We start from the raw sequence: 21,668 nt of genomic DNA, 5'->3' as shown, positions 1-21,668 counted from the left end.
AACAACCCTTTTCAGTATCTGGCTCTCTTGCCTCGAATTCACCTATTATGTATTTTATAGCATATGCTTGAAATAGATAAGGGATTACCGCTGGGGGATAGGCAACTGCATAGCCACCCTCAGGAGCGACTAGGACACTAAGTTAATCAGGCCCACTCGCAGAAGCCCTCCCAAGCAAGGGAAAATTAGGTCCAGACAGACGGTCGCCCAGCAAAATATTGTAGTTGTTGCCAGAGATCGGAGCCAGAAAAGAGAAATAGAAACCCAAAACCATCATCTTGGAGAAGGTCACGTAGGCCGGAGTACAGGAGAATGCATACCCTAGAAGCCCCACCTACCTCCGACGAGGAGCAACTAAATTGTGTCACGATGGTGACATCAAAACCCATTAAATTATCCATAAAGGTTGAATGGACGTCCCACGCTGATGTAGGTCGACACTGGAGCAGCCGTATCAGTGAAAGGGGAAACAGTATTCAATAAAATTCGCACTGGACTCCAACCCTTATTCCTAACCAGGACCTCGGCAAAACTGAGAGTGTTGGGCACAACGCGTGTAACTGTGGGTGATGGAAAGCAACTGGTTAGGCTGCCTTTAATGGTAGTGAAAGGTGTGGGCCAAGCTTATTGGGACGAAATTGGCTAAAAGAGATCCAGCTGGATTGGGTAAACTGGAAAATGGCCGCCTGAACAAACTCCTGTGCAAATACCAGAGGTTTTCCGAGAAGTGCTCGGAACAAAAGAGGGAGCAAAGGCGACATTGCATGTAGATCCGGAGGCAGTCCCAAAATTCTACACGGCCCGACCAATACCCTTCGCATTAAGGCAGAAAGTCGATATGGGAATAAAACAATTAGTGTGAGGGAATAATAACCGGTCCAGTTTGCAGAGTGGGCGGCACCTGTGGTGCCTGTCCTTAAGCTGGACGGCTCGGTCCGCCTCTGTGGAGATTTCAAACAAACGATTAACCGCTACTCACAGCTGGACAAATACCCAATTCCCCGGATTGAGGATTTGTATGCAAAGCAGGCTGGAGGACTCCTATTCTCAAAGCTGGCTATGAGCCATGCGTATCTACAGCTGAAGCTGGAGGAAGAGTCCCAAAAATTCTCAACGATAAACACCCTGAAGGGCCTTTTTCAGTATACAAGATTACCCTTTGGGATATCATCAGCTTGTGCGATATTCCAGAGAACAATGGAGAATATATTGCAAGGGCTACCACAAATCGCCATTTACCTGGACAACGTCCTCATTACAGAAAAAACAAAGGCAGAACACCTGCAAAACCTGGAGGAAGTTCTGAGGAGGTTTTCAGCAGCAGGCGTGCGCCCAAAGAGGGAGAAATGTGTTTTCCTAGCACCTCAAGTAACCTATCTGGGGCACATGGTTGACAAATCAGGGCTACACCCTTTGGAGGATCAGGTAAGGGCAATTAAAGATGCCCCAGCCCCCACCGCAATCCAGGAGATAAGGTCTTTTTTAGGACTGGTGACATATTATGGAAAGTTCATACAGAACAGTGCTTCCATCTTGGACCCCGACACCAATTACTAAAAAAGGGACAAGCCTGGGAGTGGTCTGCCCGCCAAGACAGGGCTTTCAAGAGGATAAAAGAACAGCTTTCCTTGGAGAACGGCTTGGCACACTACGACCCCAGGAAAGATTTGGTGTTCACTTGTGACGCGTCTCCATGTGGCGTTGGTGTAGTTTTGGCACACAGAGGACAGAACGGACAGGAACAACAGATAGCGTTTGCTTCCAGGATGCTGGCAGTAGCAGAACGATCGTACGCCCAAATCGAAAAGGAAGGACTGGCTGTGATCTTCGCGGTGAAGAAATTTCACCAGCACTTGTATGGGTGGAATTCACGATAATTACAGACCACAAGCCATTGCTGGGTTTGTTGAAAGAAGACAAAAGCAATACCACCAATAGCTTTGGCCCGGATCCAACGCTGGGCCCTACTACTGGCGGCGTACCAGTATCACTGGAGCATCGGCCAGGAACCCAGGTGGCAAATGCCGAGCACTAAGCAGGCTGCCATTATCGGACGCCCCGCCATTAGTACCCAAAATAGAGGAAACGGTAATGAAGTTACATTTCCTGACACCCTTCCAGTGGCCGCACAAAACATTTGTTTATGGACCCAAAGGGACCCTGTTTTATCAAAAATAAAATACATGGTGCTAACTGGGAAGATGGAAAGACCAGTCCAGGCGGAATTCCACCCTTACTGGAGCAGAAGAGATCACCGTGGAAGACGGGATCCTGCTGTGGTGGGCTCGAGTAATAGTTCCAAGTCAAGGCCGTCGAGCCATACTGGCTGAACTACATCATGGGCACCCTGGAGTCTCAAAAATGAAGATGCTGGCCAGAAGCTATGTCTGGTGACCAGGCCTGGACACAGACATAGCGGCATTGGTAGGTCAGATTATGACGAGAGGTTGAGTAGACTGGGACTGTGCTCATTGGAGTTTAGAAGGATGCGAGGGGATCTTATTGAAACATATAAAATTATGAAGGGAATAGATAGGATAGATGCGGGCAGGTTGTTTCCACTGGTCGGGGAAAGCAGAACTAGGGGGCATAGCCTCAAAATAAGGGGAAGTAGATTTAGGACCGAGTTTAGGAGGAACTTCTTCACCCAAAGGGTTGTGAATCTCTGGAATTCCTTGCCCAGTGAAGCAGTTGAGGCTCCTTTAAACGTTTTTAAGAAAAAGATAGATACCTTTCTAAAGAATAAAGGGATTCGGGGATATGGTGTACGGGCCGGAGAGTGGAGCTGAGTCCACAAAGATCAGCCATGATCTCATTGAATGGCGGAGCAGGCTCGAAGGGCCAGATGGCCTACTCCTGTTCCTAGTTCTTATGTCAGTGCCAAGATGCCAACTCCTGTTCCTAGTTCTTATGTCAGTGCCAAGATGCCAACAAGCTGCCACCGGCAGCACCGCTGCACCCATGGGAATGGCCAGGTAGACCAAGGTCGGGACTTCATGTTGATTTTGCAGGCCCGTTTACGGGTTCAATGTTTTTTATAATAGTAGACGCCCATTCCAAATGGCTGGACGTCTACAACATGAACTCTGCAAATTCAACAACTACCATTGAAAAACTCTGCACCTCGTTCGCAACTCATGGTGTCCTGGAGGTGTTGGTTTCAGATAATGGATCGGTTTTCACCAGCCAAGACTTCACAAAATTTATGAAGTCAAATGGCATTTGGCACATAAGGACGGCACCATACCACCCGGGATCGAATGGTTTGGCGGAGAGAGCGGTCCAGGCCTTAAAAGTCGGGTTGAAGAAACAGTCAGCAGCATCATTGGACACAAACTGTCCCGCTGGCTATTTATAAATAGCTGGCTTGTAATGCAGAACAAGGCAGCAGCGTGGGTTCAATTCCCATACCGGCCTCCCCGAACAGGCGCCGGAATGTGGCGACTAGGGGCTTTTCACAGTAACTTCATTGAAGCCTACTTGTGACAATAAGTGATTATTATTATTTTTGACTACAGAACAACCCCACACGCCACAACGGGAATAGCACCGGCAGTGGTACTCATGGGCAGACGACTCCGAACCCGGCTGAGTTTACTATTCCCAAATTTAGGTGGCAGAATAGAGCGACACCAAGAGGCCCAATGCAGGGGCCACGACAACATTCGCCGAGAAAGGCAGTTCAACACGGGTGAAAATGTATGGGTCAAAAATTATGCGAATGGACCCACATGTGTAGCAGGAACAGTCAAGGCCAGCACAGGACATGTGTCGTATGAGATACGTGTGGGAAAACATGTAATAAAGAAACACCTGGACCAGGTGCGGGCCTCAGATTCGTTTCCTCCCTCGGAGCTGACTCAGACCAGCATACCAAGGACTGTGGAGAGTCCTCTTCGACAAAATATTCACGCCCCTCCGACACCATTGGTGAGGACATCGGACTTGGATATGGACACCGTGGATGATGCCACAGCTGTACCCCTGCCATCGGAGGAAAGGGGCGAACCGTCCCTCAGGCGCTCACATTAGAAAAGATGGGCGCTTAGCCGTTATACCGCCCCTACGTCGGAGGTCGAAGTGGTGGAGCCGGACCCGGCGCAAAAATGAAGCAGGAGACCCGTGAGTCACGTGGACCATGGGGGCTCCTTGGACTTTGGGGGGAGGGGTGGAATGACTTAGGCCAGGACTTTGAGATTGGCCAATTAGAATACGAGTTCCCTGATTAGTGGCCCAATCTGGGAACCCCTTTCTGTGTATATAACAGGGAGTGTCAGATCCTCTGCGCTCCCGATGTAGACAGCAGACTGAATGGTCACGGTTGTTCAGCTGTTAGAATCATAGAATCATAGAAGTTTACAGCATGGAAACAGGCCCTTCGGCCCAACCAGTCCATGCCGCCCAGTTTTTTACCATTAAGCTAGTCCCAGTTGCCCGCACTTGGCCCATAACCCTCTATACCCATCTTACCCATGTAACCATCTAAATGCTTTTTGAAAGACACAATTGTACCCGCTTCTACTACTACCTCTGGCAGCCCATTCCAGACACTCACTACCCTCTGAGTGAAGAAATTGCCCCTCTGGGCCCTTCTGAATCTCTCCCCTCTCACCTTAAACCTATGCCCTCTAGTTTTAGACTCCCCTACCTTTGGGAAAAGATGTTGACTATCTACCTTATCTATGCCCCTCATTATTTTATAGACCTCTATAAGATCACCCCTAAGCCTCCTACGCTCCAGGGAAAAAAGTCCCAGTCTATCCAGCCTCTCCTTATAACTCAAACCATCAAGTCCCGGCAACATCCTAGTAAATCTTTTCTGCACTCTTTCTAGTTTAATAATATCCTTTCTATAATAGGGTGACCAGAACTGCACACAGTATTCCAAGTGTGGCCGTACCAATGTCCTGTACAACTTCAACAAGACGTCCCAACTCCTATATTCCATGTTCTGACCAATGAAACCAAGCATGCCGAATGCCTTCTTCACCACCCTGTCCACCTGCGACTCCACCTTCAAGGAGCTATGAACCTGTACTCCTAGATCTCTTTGTTCTATAACTCTCCCCAACGCCATACCATTAACTGAGTAGGTCCTGGCCTGATTCGATCTGCCAAAATGCATCACCTCACATTTATCTAAATTAAACTCCATCTGCCATTCGTCGGCCCACTGGCCTAATTGATCAAGATCCCGTTGCAATCCTAGATAACCTTCTTCACTATCCACTATGCCACCAATCTTGGTGTCATCTGCAAACTTACTAACCATGCCTCCTAAATTCTCATCCAAATCATTAATATAAATCACAAATAACAGTGGACCCAGCACCGATCCCTGAGGCACACCACTGGTCACAGGCCTCCAGTTTGAAAAACAACCCTCTACAACCACCCTCTGCCTTCTGTCGTCCAGCCAATTTTGAATCCAATTGGCAACCTCACCCTGGATCCCGTGAGCTTTAACCTTCTGCAACAACCTACCATGCGGTACCTTGTCAAAGGCTTTGCTAAAGTCCATGTAGACAACGTCTACTGCACTGCCCTCATCTACCTTCTTGGTCACCCCCTCAAAAAACTCAATCAAATTTGTGAGACACGATTTTCCACGCACAAAGCCATGCTGACTGCCCCGAATCAGTCCTTGCCTCTCTAAATGCGTGTAGATCCTGTCTCTCAGAATACCTTCTAGCAACTTACCTACTACAGACGTTAGGCTCACCGGTCTGTAGTTCCCAGGCTTTTCCCTGCTGCCCTTCTTAAACAAGGGCACAACATTCGCCACTCTCCAATCTTCAGGCACCTCACCTGTGGCTGCCGATGATTCAAATATCTCGGTTAGGGGACCCGCAATTTCCTCCCTAGCCTCCCACAACATCCTGGGATACATTTCATCAGGTCCCGGGGATTTATCTACCTTGATGCGCTTTAAGACTTCCAGCACCTCCTCCTCTGTAATATGCACACTTCTCAAGACATCACTATTTATTTCCCTTAGTTTCCTAACATCCATGCCTTTCTCCACCGTGAATACCGATGAGAAATATTCATTCAGGATCTCACCCAACTCTTGTGGCTCTGCACATAAATGCCCTTGTTGATCCTTAAGAGGCCCTACTCTGTCCCTAGTTACTCTTTTCCCCTTTATGTATCTGTAGAATCTCTTTGGATTCTCCCTTGCATTATTTGCCAAAGCAATTTCATGTCCCCTTTTTGCCCTCCTGATTTCCCTCTTAACTCTATTTCGACAATCTCTATACTCTTCAAGGGATCTACTTGATCCCAGTTGCTTATGTACGTCATATGCCTCCTTCTTCTTTTTGACCAGAGTCTCAATATCTCGAGTCATCCAGGGTTCCCTACTTCTACCAGCCTTGCCCTTCACTCTAAAGGGAATGTGCTTACCCGTTAAGGGTTGTAAATAAAAGGAATGTAAATAAAAAGGTTTGTAAATAAAAGGAATTCTAGTGACGGGACTTCTGCCTCCGTGAACCTATTACACCAACGAACTTCTTAAAAGTCCTTTATTTCAGCAACAGCATCATACATGCACAGGGCCCGGTTACCTCTCACCGGGTCCTCATTCCTTTTTAGCTCGCTCTACATCTGCCTGCCTTTTATGCTAGTGCTGGGTTAACTCAGTCCAATTGAGCACAGAGAATAATCAGCCCCAGCTGGATGAGTCCTGTGCAGGTTACTACAGGTTATTACAAACTGCAAACTGACAGCTACAATATCCAAGCATTATTCTGTCTAGAATCATCCTCTGCACTCAAAATGGCCCATCCAAGTTCAAGGAAGTAACTCAGATATAAAAAAAAATGCACCAACAGATAAAATGAAACAATAGGAACAGATGAGAGGAACAGCAACTGAATAATGACAATGAAGGGCTTCCTGTAAGGTCTCTATTGTCTTTGATAACCATTATTAAAAAGGAAGGGACGCAAATGAGGGGCAAGAGAAACAGTGGTATTACTGTTTTGTGTTGAGGTTGACAAAGGCAATTGCAAACACGGTTGAGCCCAGGTGATGAGCAAAACACAATGAAAGGATTAGACTCTGATAGTACCAGAAGAGCATATTTCAAATGTCAGACAGATTTGAGAGGAAGAGAAATTGAGAAGTTACAATGCATTTACACAGGTAGTGCTTCCAACTTACACTGAAGTCAGATTATATGCAGAGTCAATTTGAGCACTAACTCCAGATTAACACTGCAAAATCTACTCCTGCGTGCACAACAGACCACTTTGTACACATGCCATCACTATAGTGTATATCTACTTTGAAAGAAAGAATGGCTGCACAAGTATTCAAAGAGCCCCAAATGCAATACAACTCATTCTAACTCTCTGGATGCTATCCTTGTTATAGCGGAGTACAGCACAAGAGAATCTGGTCCTGATATTCCTCTCCAAAGTTTCCAGGTACTAAGAAGATGAAAAGGAGGCAAAGATCCAATGCATGAGGGCACTGACTCTTTCACGTTGTTAGAGGATATTGTGGGATTCCTCTGAGAGGCAGACCAGCGTCTACAACTGCAATGGATGAAGAGAAGGACAGCCATGGCAATCAGTCTGCATTCCTGCCCTTCCCACTTCAGTTTCCTTTAGGATGAAAGGGTACCCATTTTGAGAAATATCTAAAGATCCAGGCATTGGGTCTTCTGTCTGGAACTTGATAGATCAGGGAACCTGTGGGTGGTGGTAGCGTCGAACAGCAAGACAAGTGAAGCAGGAGAAGTAGAGTTTACCTTCATTTGCAACCTCTCTACAGGTCTTTAGGACTAAAGGTCTGCTCTCCAACAGCAGCTAGAAGACCATAAATAAAAAATAATCCTGTCTCTTAGGCTTGCCACTGCACTTGCATTTCTGCCGCAAGGCCCGAGCAGATACTGGACTTGCACCAGTGCATTTTCAGAGGCCTGGCAAGGCACATTTTAGACATACAGCCCCTGTCCATTACTTGGGCAAGGAAGGATAACCAGCTAAAGGGTACACTCAAAGCCACAAACTTTATTTCACTACACATCAATTTTTACGTATCTTTTAATAATAATTTGATCAATCTCAGATTAAAATAGAAATGTCGCCACAGTCCCAGAGGGCTCTTTGAGAGCTGACTGGTGGTAATTTAGACTGGTGGTGATTTAACCTGAGGGTCACCACACCTCAGGCGAGGATCAAGGTTGAAAGGCGGGACCTTCATGAAGAACCTCTGTGGAGATGCCAGTGTTGGACTGGGGTGGGCACAGTAAGAAGTCTTACAACACCAGGTTAAAGTCCAACAGGCATGTTTGGGGTCACTAGCTTTCGGAGCGTAGCTCCTTCATCAGGTGAGTCTCAACCTGTATGGGAATTGAACCCGCACTGTTGGTTTCTCTCTGCATCACAAACCAGCTGTCCAGCCAATTAAGACAGCAGCTAATCAAGAGGAAAAACTCAAGTACATATCTGCAGTGAAATGAGCATCGTTTGTGGCACCCTTTGGTTAAAAGCATTCCTCACTTCAAATGCATAATTTACTTGAAAAACTGTAGTTGGTGCTCCACAAGCAATAGTTTTCCTTTGAATAGCTACCCTGCATTTATGTAAAAAGACAAGCCACAAATAATGATTCATTTTTTTGCATTAGCAGCAATCAAAAGCATTCCAAATAATTTTCCTCTGAGTGATTGTACAACCATGTGCACCAAGGGTTCACAGGGATTTTGACTCAATTTTATATTGAAGCTTTTTGCCCATAAGGAGCGCTTGATGTTAGATGGTCACTATAGACCACAATAGCAACAGTCATTCCCTATTGGAAGGAAAGAAAGACAGAAAATGAAAGAAAGACTTGCATGTATTTTCTGCCTTTCCTGACCACTGGATGTCTGAAAGTTCTTTACGGACAGTCGTAGAATCTCTACTGTGCAGAACTGGGCCATTCTGCCCATTGAGTCTGCACCAACCCTCTGAAAGAGCACTCCACTCAAGCCCACTTCCCTGCCCTATCCTAATAAAACCTTAACCTAACCTACACATCCCTGGACCCTAATGGGCAATTTAACATGGCCAATCCACCTAACCTGCACATCTTTGGGCTATGGGAGGAAACCGAAGCACCCGGAGGAAACTCACGCAGACATGGAGAGAACATTCAAACTCCACACAGACCACCCAAGGCTGAAATTGAACCCTGGTCCCTTGAACTGTGAGGTAACAGTGCTAACACAATGCCACAATGTTGCCCCTAGTGAATAACATCGGATGAGTGGGGGAATGTTGAAAAGCTGTGGCGTCACCACAGGAATTATCTTCTGCTTGTTAACATTACACACACTTCTTTAAATCCACTGTTTGGAAAATGATAACATTCACAATGGTATTGTAAGTCGGTTCAATCCATTTAAAATTAAAGTGTCACTGTAAAACAATAAACAGTAGACTAGAAACAAATTCAAGAAAAGCTAGGCCAACATACCCTTGATTTGAAAGCTAAGATGATTCTGGGAAGAACGAGGATCAAACACTTGAAACCAATAGTAATGTATTTCAGCACAAAGTCCGTAATTCCTGCAATCCAAAGCAAATCAAAGAAATCCTTGCTTTCCACACTAGTCTTCAGAAATACTAAACTGAGAAGAAAGGAAAAGAACAAGAGTACACATGAAATACTTGATTTATGTACTGTAATGACCATTAAATTTAATCATCTGGGTAATGTAATAGCATAAAGGCAAAGCAGCTAGTAAGCCTACACTATGCATTAGATACACCTAACAGGCTGTGGTACTGGTAATACAATAGCCTGGTCTTGCAGTTGTAATGATGTAAAACTGTCTGCGTTCACATTATTACAACTGTGAATCTGACAGCAGATTTTGGAGTCGTCACATCAGCAGTTAAATGTGGAAATCCAGAAGTTGCCATTGCAGTGATTCTCTGCTCCTCTATAGGTTATGCTGTTGAAGTCCATGCAAATGGCCATCAATTAGAAATCCCTGAAGGGATGAAAACTACTCCTTTTAAGCTTTAATTACACTGTTAAAACCCCTTGAAAATGTTAACGAGGTCGGTGTGAAGAACCTCTCTGGCCCAGAAAAAAAAAATTCTTATTTCTAAAATGACAATTTTCTCCATTATAATAACAACACTTTAGTTTAATTTAATACAATGTTTTTTTAATGTGAGCTTATGATTCTTAAGCTTGTAACGGCATGCCACAATCTGTATTTTGTTCTGAAAAACTTATGAAAAGAGAAGAAAAATCAGTAGGCTATTTTTCCACAAAATTGCACAGAATTCTGGATCTCGTGAGAAAGGTGTGTGAAACTCACTGACTTCACAGGTGCTTTTTCTCCCCTGATTAAACAGCACTCTGTACAATTTTAAAGTGCTGGTGAGGACCACACAGCCAACTTGTGGAGGCAAGGCCTAAATACGTCAGCAAAGCCAGGATTCTGAGATCGGGATGTCATTTCCAAACTCAAAGTTTTTTAAAGGTCCTTCCCGCTCCCTAAATGAAGATCGGGATCCTCCCCACCCCCAAGAAGATCAGGATCCACTTACAGGCATGGGGAACACCCCCCAATCCACACTTGCAGAAGGGCAACCACCCCTCCCCCACCACGCAAAGTTCAGAGCAACCTCACCCTCCACACCACGCAATCTTTTGGGTGACCCGACCCCCCCACCACCTTACCCCCTTCCTGTCCCCACGTGGAAGAAGTATCAGTGGGAAAATCCTCTTAAGTCTAGGTTGTTAGCGATTTAGTTGGTTGCATGCAATGGATCTCATCAGATGAGAGAATCCTGGATCATTAGGTCCAAAGATGTGCAGGTCAAGTGGATTGGCCATGCTAAATTGTCCTTAGTGTCCAAAAAGGTTGGGTGGGTTACTGGGTTAGGGTGGAGGTGTGGGCAAGGGTAGGCTGCTTTTTCCAAGGGCCAGTGCAGACTCAATCTGCACTGCTAAATGGCCTCCTTCTGCACTGTAGTTTCTATGATTATGGGGATCCTCAATGTCATTTTAGATTTTCACCTTTCAAACCATTAGAACATAGAACATACGATGCAAAAGGAGGCCATTCGGCCCATCAAGTCTGCACCGACCCACCTAAGCCCTCACTTCCACTCAATTCCCGTAACCCGATAACCCCTCCTAACCTTTTTGGTCACTAAGGGCAATTTATCATGGCCAATCCATCTAACCTGCATGTCATTGGACAGTGGGAGGAGACCGGAGCACCCGGAGAAAACCCACGCAGATACGGGGAGAATGTGCAGACTCCGCACAGACAGTGACCCAGCGGGGAATCGAACCTGGGACCCTGGCGCTGTGAAGCCACAGTACTGTCTACTTGTGCTACCGTGCTGCCCAATTAGAATTAAATATTTTATAGAGAGGGCAGCACTGTGGCGCAGTGGTTAGCACTGCTGCCTCATGGCGCCGAAGTCCCAGGTTCGATCCCAGCTCTGGCTCACTGTCCTTGTGAAGTTTGCACATTCTCCCTGTGTCTGCGTGGGTTTCGCCCTACAACCCAAAGATGTGCAGGGTAGGTGGATTGGCCACGCTAAATTGCCCCTTAATTGGAAAAAATGAATTGGGTACTTTAAATTATTTTTTTAAAAATTTAGAGGCTGAATGGATTATTATTTTGTAAACAGTCAGAGAAAAAAGTTGTTCAAAGTACAGTTTGCCCACAATAAACAAAGACAGGAACGTCCGAGCTACAGTTTTCAAGGGCTAACAAGTGTGTACTGTTGTGATGTGATGGTCAGATATAATGTGTCAGGCCATTTTCCATATTTATGTTAATTTCTAGCTTTTGGATCATTCTGACTGTCCGGTCAAATCAGTGTTTCTTTTCTCTGCAATTAATGGTTTTCTTAAACTCCATTTCCTTGTCCCTTCCATCCTAACTTCTAATGTCAAATGCAAAAAGTTCATGGATTTGTGCACTTCCAGCTGCCACTAACTCTCATTCCTTTCTTTACACAGTCATCCACCCATCCTGATTTTACATCACTCTCAGCTTCTTCCTAATTTCCTCTTCCTGGTTAATTTCGCCCACGAGATCCAGGTCCAGCCCCTTGAGCCCTTCCAAAATAAATTTCTCATTAGGAACAGAGTGCCATACGATTCAAGAGGAGGCCATTCGGCCTTTCGAGCCGGCTTCAGCAATCAATGAGATCATGGATAATCGATTGTAATCTCAAGTCCACTTTCTGTCTGCTCCCCTCCATCGCCTTCCGCCCCACCCCCGCATAACACTTGACGCCCTTGTCTATCACTCCAACTAACCCAGTCTTGAATAAATTCAATGACCCAGCTTCGATTGCTTTCTAGGGAAGAGAATTTCACAGACTAATGATCCTTTGAGGAAAAAATTCTTCACATCTCCATCTTAAAAGGGAGACATCTTATTCTTAAACTGGGTTCCCTCGTTCTAGTCTCTCTCATGTCTCAGGGTAAAAAATTATCTCCACATCAACTCAGCCAAGCACTCACAGGATCTTATACACTTCAATAATATCAGCTCTCATTCTTCAAAACTCAAATGGATAAAGGTCCAACGTATTCAACCTTTCCTCCGAAGAGAAGTTCTTCATCCTAGAAATGAATCGAGTGAACATTCCCTGAACTGCTTCTAACCACAATTAAATCCTTTTTCAAATAAGGAAACCAAAACTGTTCACAATACTCCAGATGTGGTCTCCCTAACACCCTGTACAGTCGCAGCAAAACTCCCCTACTTTTATACTCAATTCCCCTTGCAGTCAGTGCCAGCATTCCACTTGTCTTCCTAATCACTTGCTGGAACTGCATACTACTGTTTTGTGATTTGTGTGCCAGGACACCCTCTGTAGAGCAATCTCTCTCCACTGAAGTAATATACTGCTTTTCTATTCTTCCTGCCAAAGTGGAAAAGTTCAATTTTCCCCACATTATACTCCATCTGAAAATTCTTTGTCCACTCACTTAACCTAGCTATATTCTTTTTTTAAATAAATTTAGTGCACCCAATTCATTTTTTCCAATTAAGGGACAATTTAGCATGACCAATCCACCTACCCTGCACATCTTTGGGTTGTGGGAGCAAAACCCACGCAAACAGGGGGAGAATGTGCAAACTCCACACGGACAGAGTCCCAGAGCCGGGATCGAACCTGTGACCTCAGTGCCATGAGGCAGCAATGTTAACCACTGCGCCTCCTGCTGCCCGCTATATTCTTTAACTCATCTTGACAACTATCTTGTGTCGTTAGCAGATTTAGCCAGCATATATTTGCTCCCTTCATCCAAGTCATTGATGTAGATTGTAAATTGTTGAGGATCCAGCACTGACTCCTGTGGCACTCCACTAGTTACAACTTGCCAACCCAAAAACAACCCATTTACCCCTACTCTCTGCTTCCGGTTGGCTAACTAATAATTTATCCATGCTAATTTGTTACTCCTTACACTATGCAATTTCATCTTGTGTGGTAAACTTTGATGCAACACCCTATCAAATGCCTTTTGGAAAACCAAGTACACCACATCTAGAGGTTCCCCTTTATCCAGCTTGCTTGTTACTTCCTCAATGAACTCTAGTTAAACATGATTAGTTATTTCCTGCTTAATAATGTATATTAGCATATTCCCTATAATGGGCGTGAGGCCAACTGGCCAATAATTTCCTGTGTTCCATCTCCCTTTTTTGTTGAATAAAGGTGTTACATACATTTACTATTTTCCAATCTGCTGGGACCCTCCAGAATCTAAGGAATTTTGGAGAATTAGAAACGATGCCGCTACCATCCCTACAACCACTTAAGATCTGCGGATGTCAACAGGTCCCGAGATCCTGACAGCCTTTAGACCTAATAATATACCCGCTTCTCCCTCACTTTCACCTCTTGATTTTCAAATGTTTTTGTGCAATTTTCTAAGTCTTCCACAGTGAAGACAGTCATAAAATACCTATTCAATACCTCCACCATTTCCTGGTTTTCCATTATCAATTCCGCAGGCTCACTCTCTAGAGGCACAACACTAGCTTGCATTACTCTTTTCCTATGTAAATACCTGTAGAAATTCTTACTATATTTTTTATATTATTTGCTAGTCTTCTGGTTTAGCACACGGCTAAATAGCTGACTTTTAAAACAGACCAATGCAGGCCAGCAGCGCGAGTTCAATTCCTGTAACAGCCTCCCCGAACAGGCGCCGGAATGTGGCGACTCGGGGCTTTTCACAGTAACTTCATTTGAAGTCTACTTGTGACAAGCGATTTTCATTTTCATTCATTCATACCCTACTTTCTTGTCCAATTTATTATATTTTGTCACTTTTGCTAATTCCTAAAATCCGACCAATCTTCTGACCGACCACTAATCTTTGCAGATTTGTACAGTGTTTCTTTTAACCTGATACTTCTCAACATACTCTCTTGGCTCCCATTCTGGCTTGACCTCATGTACCATTCTTCACCCTCTGCCAAAAAAAACCCCACCCTTGACTTATCCTCTCCAACTATTCGAAAAATTGAATACTGTGTATGATGGAATTCTGAAATGAAAACAGAAAATATTGGAAATTCTCAGCAGATCAGGTCACATCTGTGGAGAGAGAAAGAGTTAATGTTTCAGGTTGATGACCTTTCATCAAAACTGGGAAAAGTTAGAGATGTAATAGGTTTTGAGCAAGGGATGAGTGGGAAAAGAACAATGGAAGGTCTGTAACTCTTGCCCATTTCAAACCTTCCTTTGGTCTTCAAAGTTGTCATATGCCCTTTTCTGTCAGAATAATATGCCTGAGTGCCTCTATTTTACTTGTACTCTGCACAAAGCACCAAAATGGCCCTGGTCAAAATCACAAATGACGTTCTCTGTGACTACAACTAGTTCTTGGCTTGCCTCTCCTGCCATCAAACTTCATGACACTCCCTGGATATCCACTCCTGTATATCCTAATAGTCAGTGGAACTCCAGCAATGGTTTCATTGTTACCTCCAAAGTCACCCAAAGTTCTTTCCTTGGCCTCCGCTTTATCTAAATGTTACTGCTTGGCAGAAAAGTGTCAGCTTTCACGTGTATGCTATTTTTTCAGCTCCATCTTTATACCAGCTCAAATCTGTGGCCACTCCAGTGCTCCCAGGTACAAAATCCCAGATTTCTTCCAATTTTGTACTGAGAAGACCCAAGCCATTGCTTTTTGCCCCAACTCTCCTGTAAACTGTGCTCCCTTACCACTGCCTCACTTCCATCCCACTTGCTAAGATTGAATAACAATGTGCACCCTTTTGATCCTGATTGAAGCCTTGGTGACCTCGACATAACCTCTCACCAGCTCACAGCCATTCTATCCATCACCAATTTTACCTGCACATTTCTGCCTCTTCCCCTAACACTCTGCACTAAAATCCTCATCGATGCTTTTTTCACCTCTTGGCTTGATAATTCCATGGATGAAGGGCATGGGTCAAGAAGGACCTCTTTCTTTGTCTTCCATCATATACACAGTTCAGTATGTGGAAAATGCAACTCCACATATGCTGTCCTGTGAAAAGTTGCATTTACCAATTACCCCACACTTCACAGATGTACATTAGCTCTCTTCCCTTCAACACAAATAAATTTAGAATCCTAGTGCTCATCTTCAAGGTGTTCCAGAAGTTGTTGCATCGTAATCCGTAACCTCTCCTGCTTTAATTCACCCCCCACTAACATTCACTCCACTGTTTGGCATTTTGTACATCCTATTATCCCTCCACACTGCATTCGGGGGCAAGTTGGCATTGCCCCACCCTCTGAAAGTCCTCCCCACCCTCTGCACTTCTTTCCTCTTTAAATCCGTCTCAAAATCCAGACCATCTACCAAATATTTGATGAACCATCCTGATTGCGTCCTCTGTTTCCATGTGTGGAATTCCATGCGGTTTTCTTTTGTGAACTGGGTTACAAATCGCAAGTCGTTGTGAGATACTGCCAGAAGACTAAAGACAACCCTCTCCAAACCTTAAGGCTCACAAACTGAACACAAGCAGCAAATAAAAAAGGGTAAATTGGGCCATGTTATTTGGGATCCAGTGGTCAAATTGCCAGCTTAGCAGGTATTCAGTTTGGACAGTGTTGCTCTAAAAGATCTAGTTCATTGGCATTGGAGTAGAACTACAAAACAAATACAGTGCTTGAGGTTTGTTCGCCAAGTTTGTCAGACTCGAGAAATGTTAGCTTCCATGAACTATTTAAGACATTCAAAATAATATCGGTTAAATAGATTTATGTTTAGCTATCAGACAAAGCATCAGAAAAATGAAAAGATTTCAGTTTAGAATCAAATAATAAAAACAAAATCAAATACTCACATTGCATGAGAGATCACATAACACAACAGTTGTCTCAACTAATGTTCAAAAATCTGAATGTACAAATGAAACCTATGAAGAAACCAATGTGAAAAAAATTTGTACCTTGCAGATCATGCGGGGCAAAATAAAGTTCCAAAATACTAGCATTAAAACACAATTCAAAAATATGAAGCAGCTAAAGATTGGTTTCTAATCAATACCTGCCTATAGTTACAAGGGGTATACACATATACATTAATGGGCATGGCTCATCTATTCCTTTTTAAATATCAAATGCCAAATCGTTTTTGAAGAACTTTTAATGCGCTCAAACTAATCTCATTAAGGTAAGGAATATACATAATAGGGAATCAAACATTTTTCCTCTTTTGTGTACAGCGCCAGTATCAAGCAGTCCCTGCTCATATATACCATGGGAAAACCAGAGCTCAGAGCTATGCATAAAGTTCCAACAATTATGTAAACATCAAAAAAGATCTCTCAACAAGTAGGAGTTTCTCCTCATTTTCCATAGCGGCCATCCTTAAGAATGTAAATTCCAAATGATGGCAGATTTAAAAAAAACTCTTGCTGTGCTCTTGAATCAGTTACTACAGCTTAGCTACATTTCATATAAGGGCCCTAAGTTTGCACTTGCAATATAACTGGTATTGCTTCACATGGGTGTTAAGACATTGTTATGTAACTTTGGGTCCCATCGGAGTAAAGAAATCAGTAAGAGTTCCTCCTCCGGGGAGTCTCACCTTATTTCACACCAGAGTTAGATCAAGGCCTCTATTCCAGATTTACACTATAATTTCAGAGAAGTAAAGCCGAGAAGGGATGACATGTAATACTGGAGGTAGGATTAAAAAAATACATTTAAATGGTCTTGAAGCGTTAGCCTAGCAGGGGAGTGTAGCTACGTCATATATTCTAGACCAGTGGAGCGGTCCTCTTCTGGGGGTCATCCTCTGTGCCCGAGTGCTGAGCTTTGGGAGGGGGCACACATGGAGCTGTGAGGGAAGGGGAACACCGCCTAGACAGCCAGATCAGCCTAATGAACCCTAGCGATTAATGGGGTGACGGATGTCGCAACCAGATCGCCCTCGCACCCAAAATATATTAGAAATTGAAAAATGCCTACACTACTCAATGTTATTGCATGTCATCACAGAATGATACAGCACAGAAGGCAGTCATAGAATCACTACAGTGCAGGAGGCCATTCGTACCACTGACCCTCTGAAGGAGCATCCTACCTGGGCTCACTCCCACACCCTATGCCCACAACCTTGTAACTCCACCTAACCTACACACCTTTGGACCAGAGGGGCAATTTTAGCATGGCGATCTACTTAACCTGCACATCTTTGGACTGTAGGAAGAAACCGGAGCATCTGGAGGAAACCCATGCAGACACAGGGAGGACGTGCAGACTCCACACAGTTACCCAAAGCCGGAATCGAACCCTGGTTCCCAGGCGCTGTGAGGCAGCAGTGCTAACCACTGTGCCATCATGCCGCTCATCGTGTCTGTGCTGGCTGTTTGAAAGAGCTATCAAATTTGATTCACTTCCCTGTTATTCCCTTATGATCTTGCAAATTGTTTCAGGTTAATATATTTGTCCAATTTGCTTTCTGAAGTGATTATTAAATCCTCTTCCACTATTCTTTCTGCAGTGCACTCCATCCCTTAATGTAACAACATCCTGTGCAAATATTCTTCCCCCCCTCCTGTTCTTTCTGCTTCTGCCAATTTTCTCAAATCTGTGTCCTCTGCCAGGGGAAACAGTTTCTCCTGATTTGCTTTATTAAAATTACTCATGATTTTGAACATCTCGATTAAACTTCCTCTTAACTTTCCCAATTTCTCTGGTCTCCCCACGTAACTGCAGTCTTACATCCCTGGGACCATTGTAGTAAATATCCTCTGTACCCCCTCCAAGGCAGTGGCATCCTTCTGAAAATGCGGTACCCAATACTGGACACAAAGGACCGGGAATTTCTGGGCAGGACCAATGGATTTTTGGCTGCTCTCCAAATTGTCCGTCATGCCCACGACAGATCCTGTCTGATATTTCAGCCTAAGCTCAGTGTTTTACAACAAGTTCAACATAACGTCTTTGCTTTTGTGCTCTATAGCTTGGATTTTGAAGTAATAATCATGGTGCAACTGTCAGCACTTGCAATCATTGCTCCTAAACGACCCTGTTATGGACTGACCTCATTAACACTACACCCCTGTATGCTTCATCCGATGCCGGTGCTTATGTAGTTACATTGTGTACCTTGTGTTGCCCTATTATGTATTTTCTTTTATTCCCTTTCCTTTTCATGTACTTATGATCTGTTGAGCTGCTCGCAGAAAAATACTTTTCACTGTACCTTGGGACATGTGACAATAATCCAATCCAATCCTTTGAAACTGACAGCAATTTCTTAAGTCTGCACACTTGCAGTTAAATGTGGAAAATCAAGAAATTGCTGTCTGATTCGACACTTCCCCTTTGGTTCCACTGTTAAAGATTCCCCCAGACTGTAGTCAAGTAGAAATCACTGAACTGACAAAAACCTGCCCTTAAAGCTATTGGTCTCACTGTAAAGCCCTTGAAAATATTATACCTTGTTGAATGAAGTGTAACTAGATTTTAATGGCATATGATGTTAATAATTAGTTGAACAGCCTCAGTATCCCTGAAAAACTAATTTTATATTAAGCTTCTACCTTAATCCCAGGTGTATATTTCAATCCTTTGTTTTACTTTGATAAATGATTTTATTAAAAGGGAAAAATTCAGTGCATTTACTTTCTGGTTTGCTGCCTGTGCGAATACTTGAATCTGATTGACTGCTTATCCTGTTTGATGACATCACTGTTGCCGCATGCCTGGAGGTCCTCGTCACATGGCGCCAGCTTCAAACTGACTTCTGGAAAGGAGAAATCTACGCCACAGCACTGTCTATATCTTTGTAGGCTGCTTTCTTTGAAGTTATTGGTGAGTACCATAATTTCGCTGCTAACCGCAAAATCTAGGCTTATATTGGCATTTATAAAGCCAACGATCCAGTATATCTTTTTCATAATCTTCTCAACTTACCCTGTACATTCAAAGATGTATCTATGTCTATGCATATGTCACTCTGTTCCTGCAAATCCTTTTAAACGTGTAACCATTTTGTACTATCTCATCTCTTCATTTATCCTACCAAAATTAGTCAGTTCATATTTGTCTGCGTTAAATTTCATTTGCCATTGTGTTCATTTCACCAGTCTGTGTAAGTCCCCTTGAAATCTATTACCATCATCTTCACTGTTTACTGCATGTCGGAGTTTTGTGACGTCGTCAAATTTTTAAATTGTGTCCTGGATTCCCTAGTCTAGGTTATCAACATACATTAAAAGGAGTATTGATCCCAAAGCCAACCCCTGGCGAACATCACTGACCACTTCTCTCCAGCTTGAAAAACAAATTGGTCACCACTACTCTGCTTTCTGTCTCTCAGCTAACTTTGTTTCCACATATCAAACCTCCCCGTTACTTCATCAAAGAATTCAATCAAGTTGACCAAACAGGAATTGCCTTTAACAATTCCATCCTGGCTTTTATTTATTTACATACTTTGCCAAGTGCCAGTTCATTTTGTCCTGGATTTATAACTAAAGGTTTCCTTATGACTGAGGTTTAACTGGCCAATCTATAGTTACAATCCTACCCCATTTTGAACAATGCTGCAACATTTGCAATTGTCTAATCCTTTGGCACCATTCCCGTATCTAAAGAGGATTGGAAACTTTAGGCGAGAGCCACAATTTACAGTTTTACTTCCCTCAGCAACCTGGGGGTGCATGGGGATCGTGGGGACTTCTCTACTTTGAAGACCTCCAGTCTTTTAAGTGCTTCCATTTTATCTAATTTTATCCTATCCAATCCAATCCAAGCTGTTTCAGTATAGCTACAACACTGGAATCTAACTGTCAATGTGGAAAAAAGCCACTGGTATGTCCTGTCTGCAAAAAGCACGACAAATCCAATCCTGCCAATGACCGCGCAATCTGTCTCTCATTCATCAGCAAAATGATGAAAAGTGTTGTTGACTGCTATCAAGCGTCAGTTACTCAGCAACAACTTGCTCACTGACACTTAGTTTAGGTACTACAAGGGTCATTCGGCTTCTGACCTCATTACAACCTTAGTCCAAACATGGACAAAAGAGTTAAACTCGAGAAGTGAGGGAGAATGACTTCCGTTGACATCAAGGCAGCATTTGACGAAGTGCGGCATCAAGGAGTCCTAGCAAAACTGGAGTCAAGAGGAATCAGGGAGAAAACTCTGCACTAGTTGGAGTCATACCTAGATCAAATGAAGATGCTTGTGTTGTTTGAGGTCAATCATCTCAGTCCCAGGACAACACTGCAAGAGTTCCTCAGGGTAGTGCCCTAGACCCAGCCACCTTCAGCTGCTTCATAAATGACCGTCCCTCCATCATAAGGTCAGAAGTGGAATTGTTTGCTGAAGATTGCAGAATGTTCAGCACCATTATCTACTCTTCAGATAATGAAGACACCCATGCCCATATGCAACAAGACCTCAACAACATTCAGGCTTGGGCTGATAAATAGCATGTAACATCCGCACCATACAGGTGACAGGCAAAGGGCCTCTCCAACAAGAGAGAATCCAACCATCTCCCCCTGAGATTCAATGGCATTTCTATCACTGAATCCCCCACTGTCAACCATTAATCAGAAACAGAACTTGAACTACCACATAAATACCGTGGCTACAGCAGTGGGTCAGAGACCGGGAGACCAGTGAAGAGTAACTCACCTCCTGACCCCCTGAAGTCTGTCCACCTGCTACAAGGCACAAGTCAGGAGTGTGCTGGAATACTTTCCATTTGCCTGGATGAGTCCAGTTCCAACAACATTCAAGAAGCTCAACCGCATTGAGGTAAAAGCAGCCCATCCGATTGGCACCACATCCACCCCCTCCACCATCACCGCTCAGTGGCAGCAATGAATGGCATCCACCTACACAACATGGACTGCAGCTGTTCAAAAGGGCAGCTCACCATCCTTTTCTCATGGGCAATTAAGGATGGGCAATAAATGCTGGCCTAGCCAGCAAGTCCACCTCCCTTGAAAGAATTAAAAATAAATAAATAAATTCTCAGACTGAGGAATAGATAAACTGCGGTCAAGCATGGTTGAATCAATAATCATACTTCTGTTTGGGTTGTGAATTATGAAGCTAATATAACATTAACATTGTTTAGCTCAAGTCCAATAATTTAAAAATATATATTTGTATGGCTGAGGAAGCAGTTAGTCCAAAAACCAATGT

The 21,668-nt window shown here is 43.9% G+C and overlaps 1 protein-coding gene across 4 annotated transcripts in view; it reads right to left on the bottom strand.

Moving 5' to 3' along the window:
• The window catches only part of rnft2 (ring finger protein, transmembrane 2), an 87,483-nt gene that overhangs the window by 44,742 nt on the left and 21,073 nt on the right, over window positions 1-21,668 (bottom strand). For all 4 annotated transcript variants that reach the window (XM_072496632.1, XM_072496650.1, XM_072496661.1 and 1 more), the window contains one exon: window positions 9,469-9,622. In XM_072496632.1, coding sequence (XP_072352733.1) covers window positions 9,469-9,622 — 154 coding nt within the window. The remainder of the gene's footprint in view (window positions 1-9,468; window positions 9,623-21,668) is intronic.

Source organism: Scyliorhinus torazame, chromosome 1 (genome assembly GCF_047496885.1).
Source record: "Scyliorhinus torazame isolate Kashiwa2021f chromosome 1, sScyTor2.1, whole genome shotgun sequence".
In the NCBI taxonomy this organism is placed as follows: domain Eukaryota; kingdom Metazoa; phylum Chordata; class Chondrichthyes; order Carcharhiniformes; family Scyliorhinidae; genus Scyliorhinus; species Scyliorhinus torazame.
Note: the sequence above shows the minus strand (reverse complement) of the source record. Positions and strands in the feature narration are given on the sequence as shown.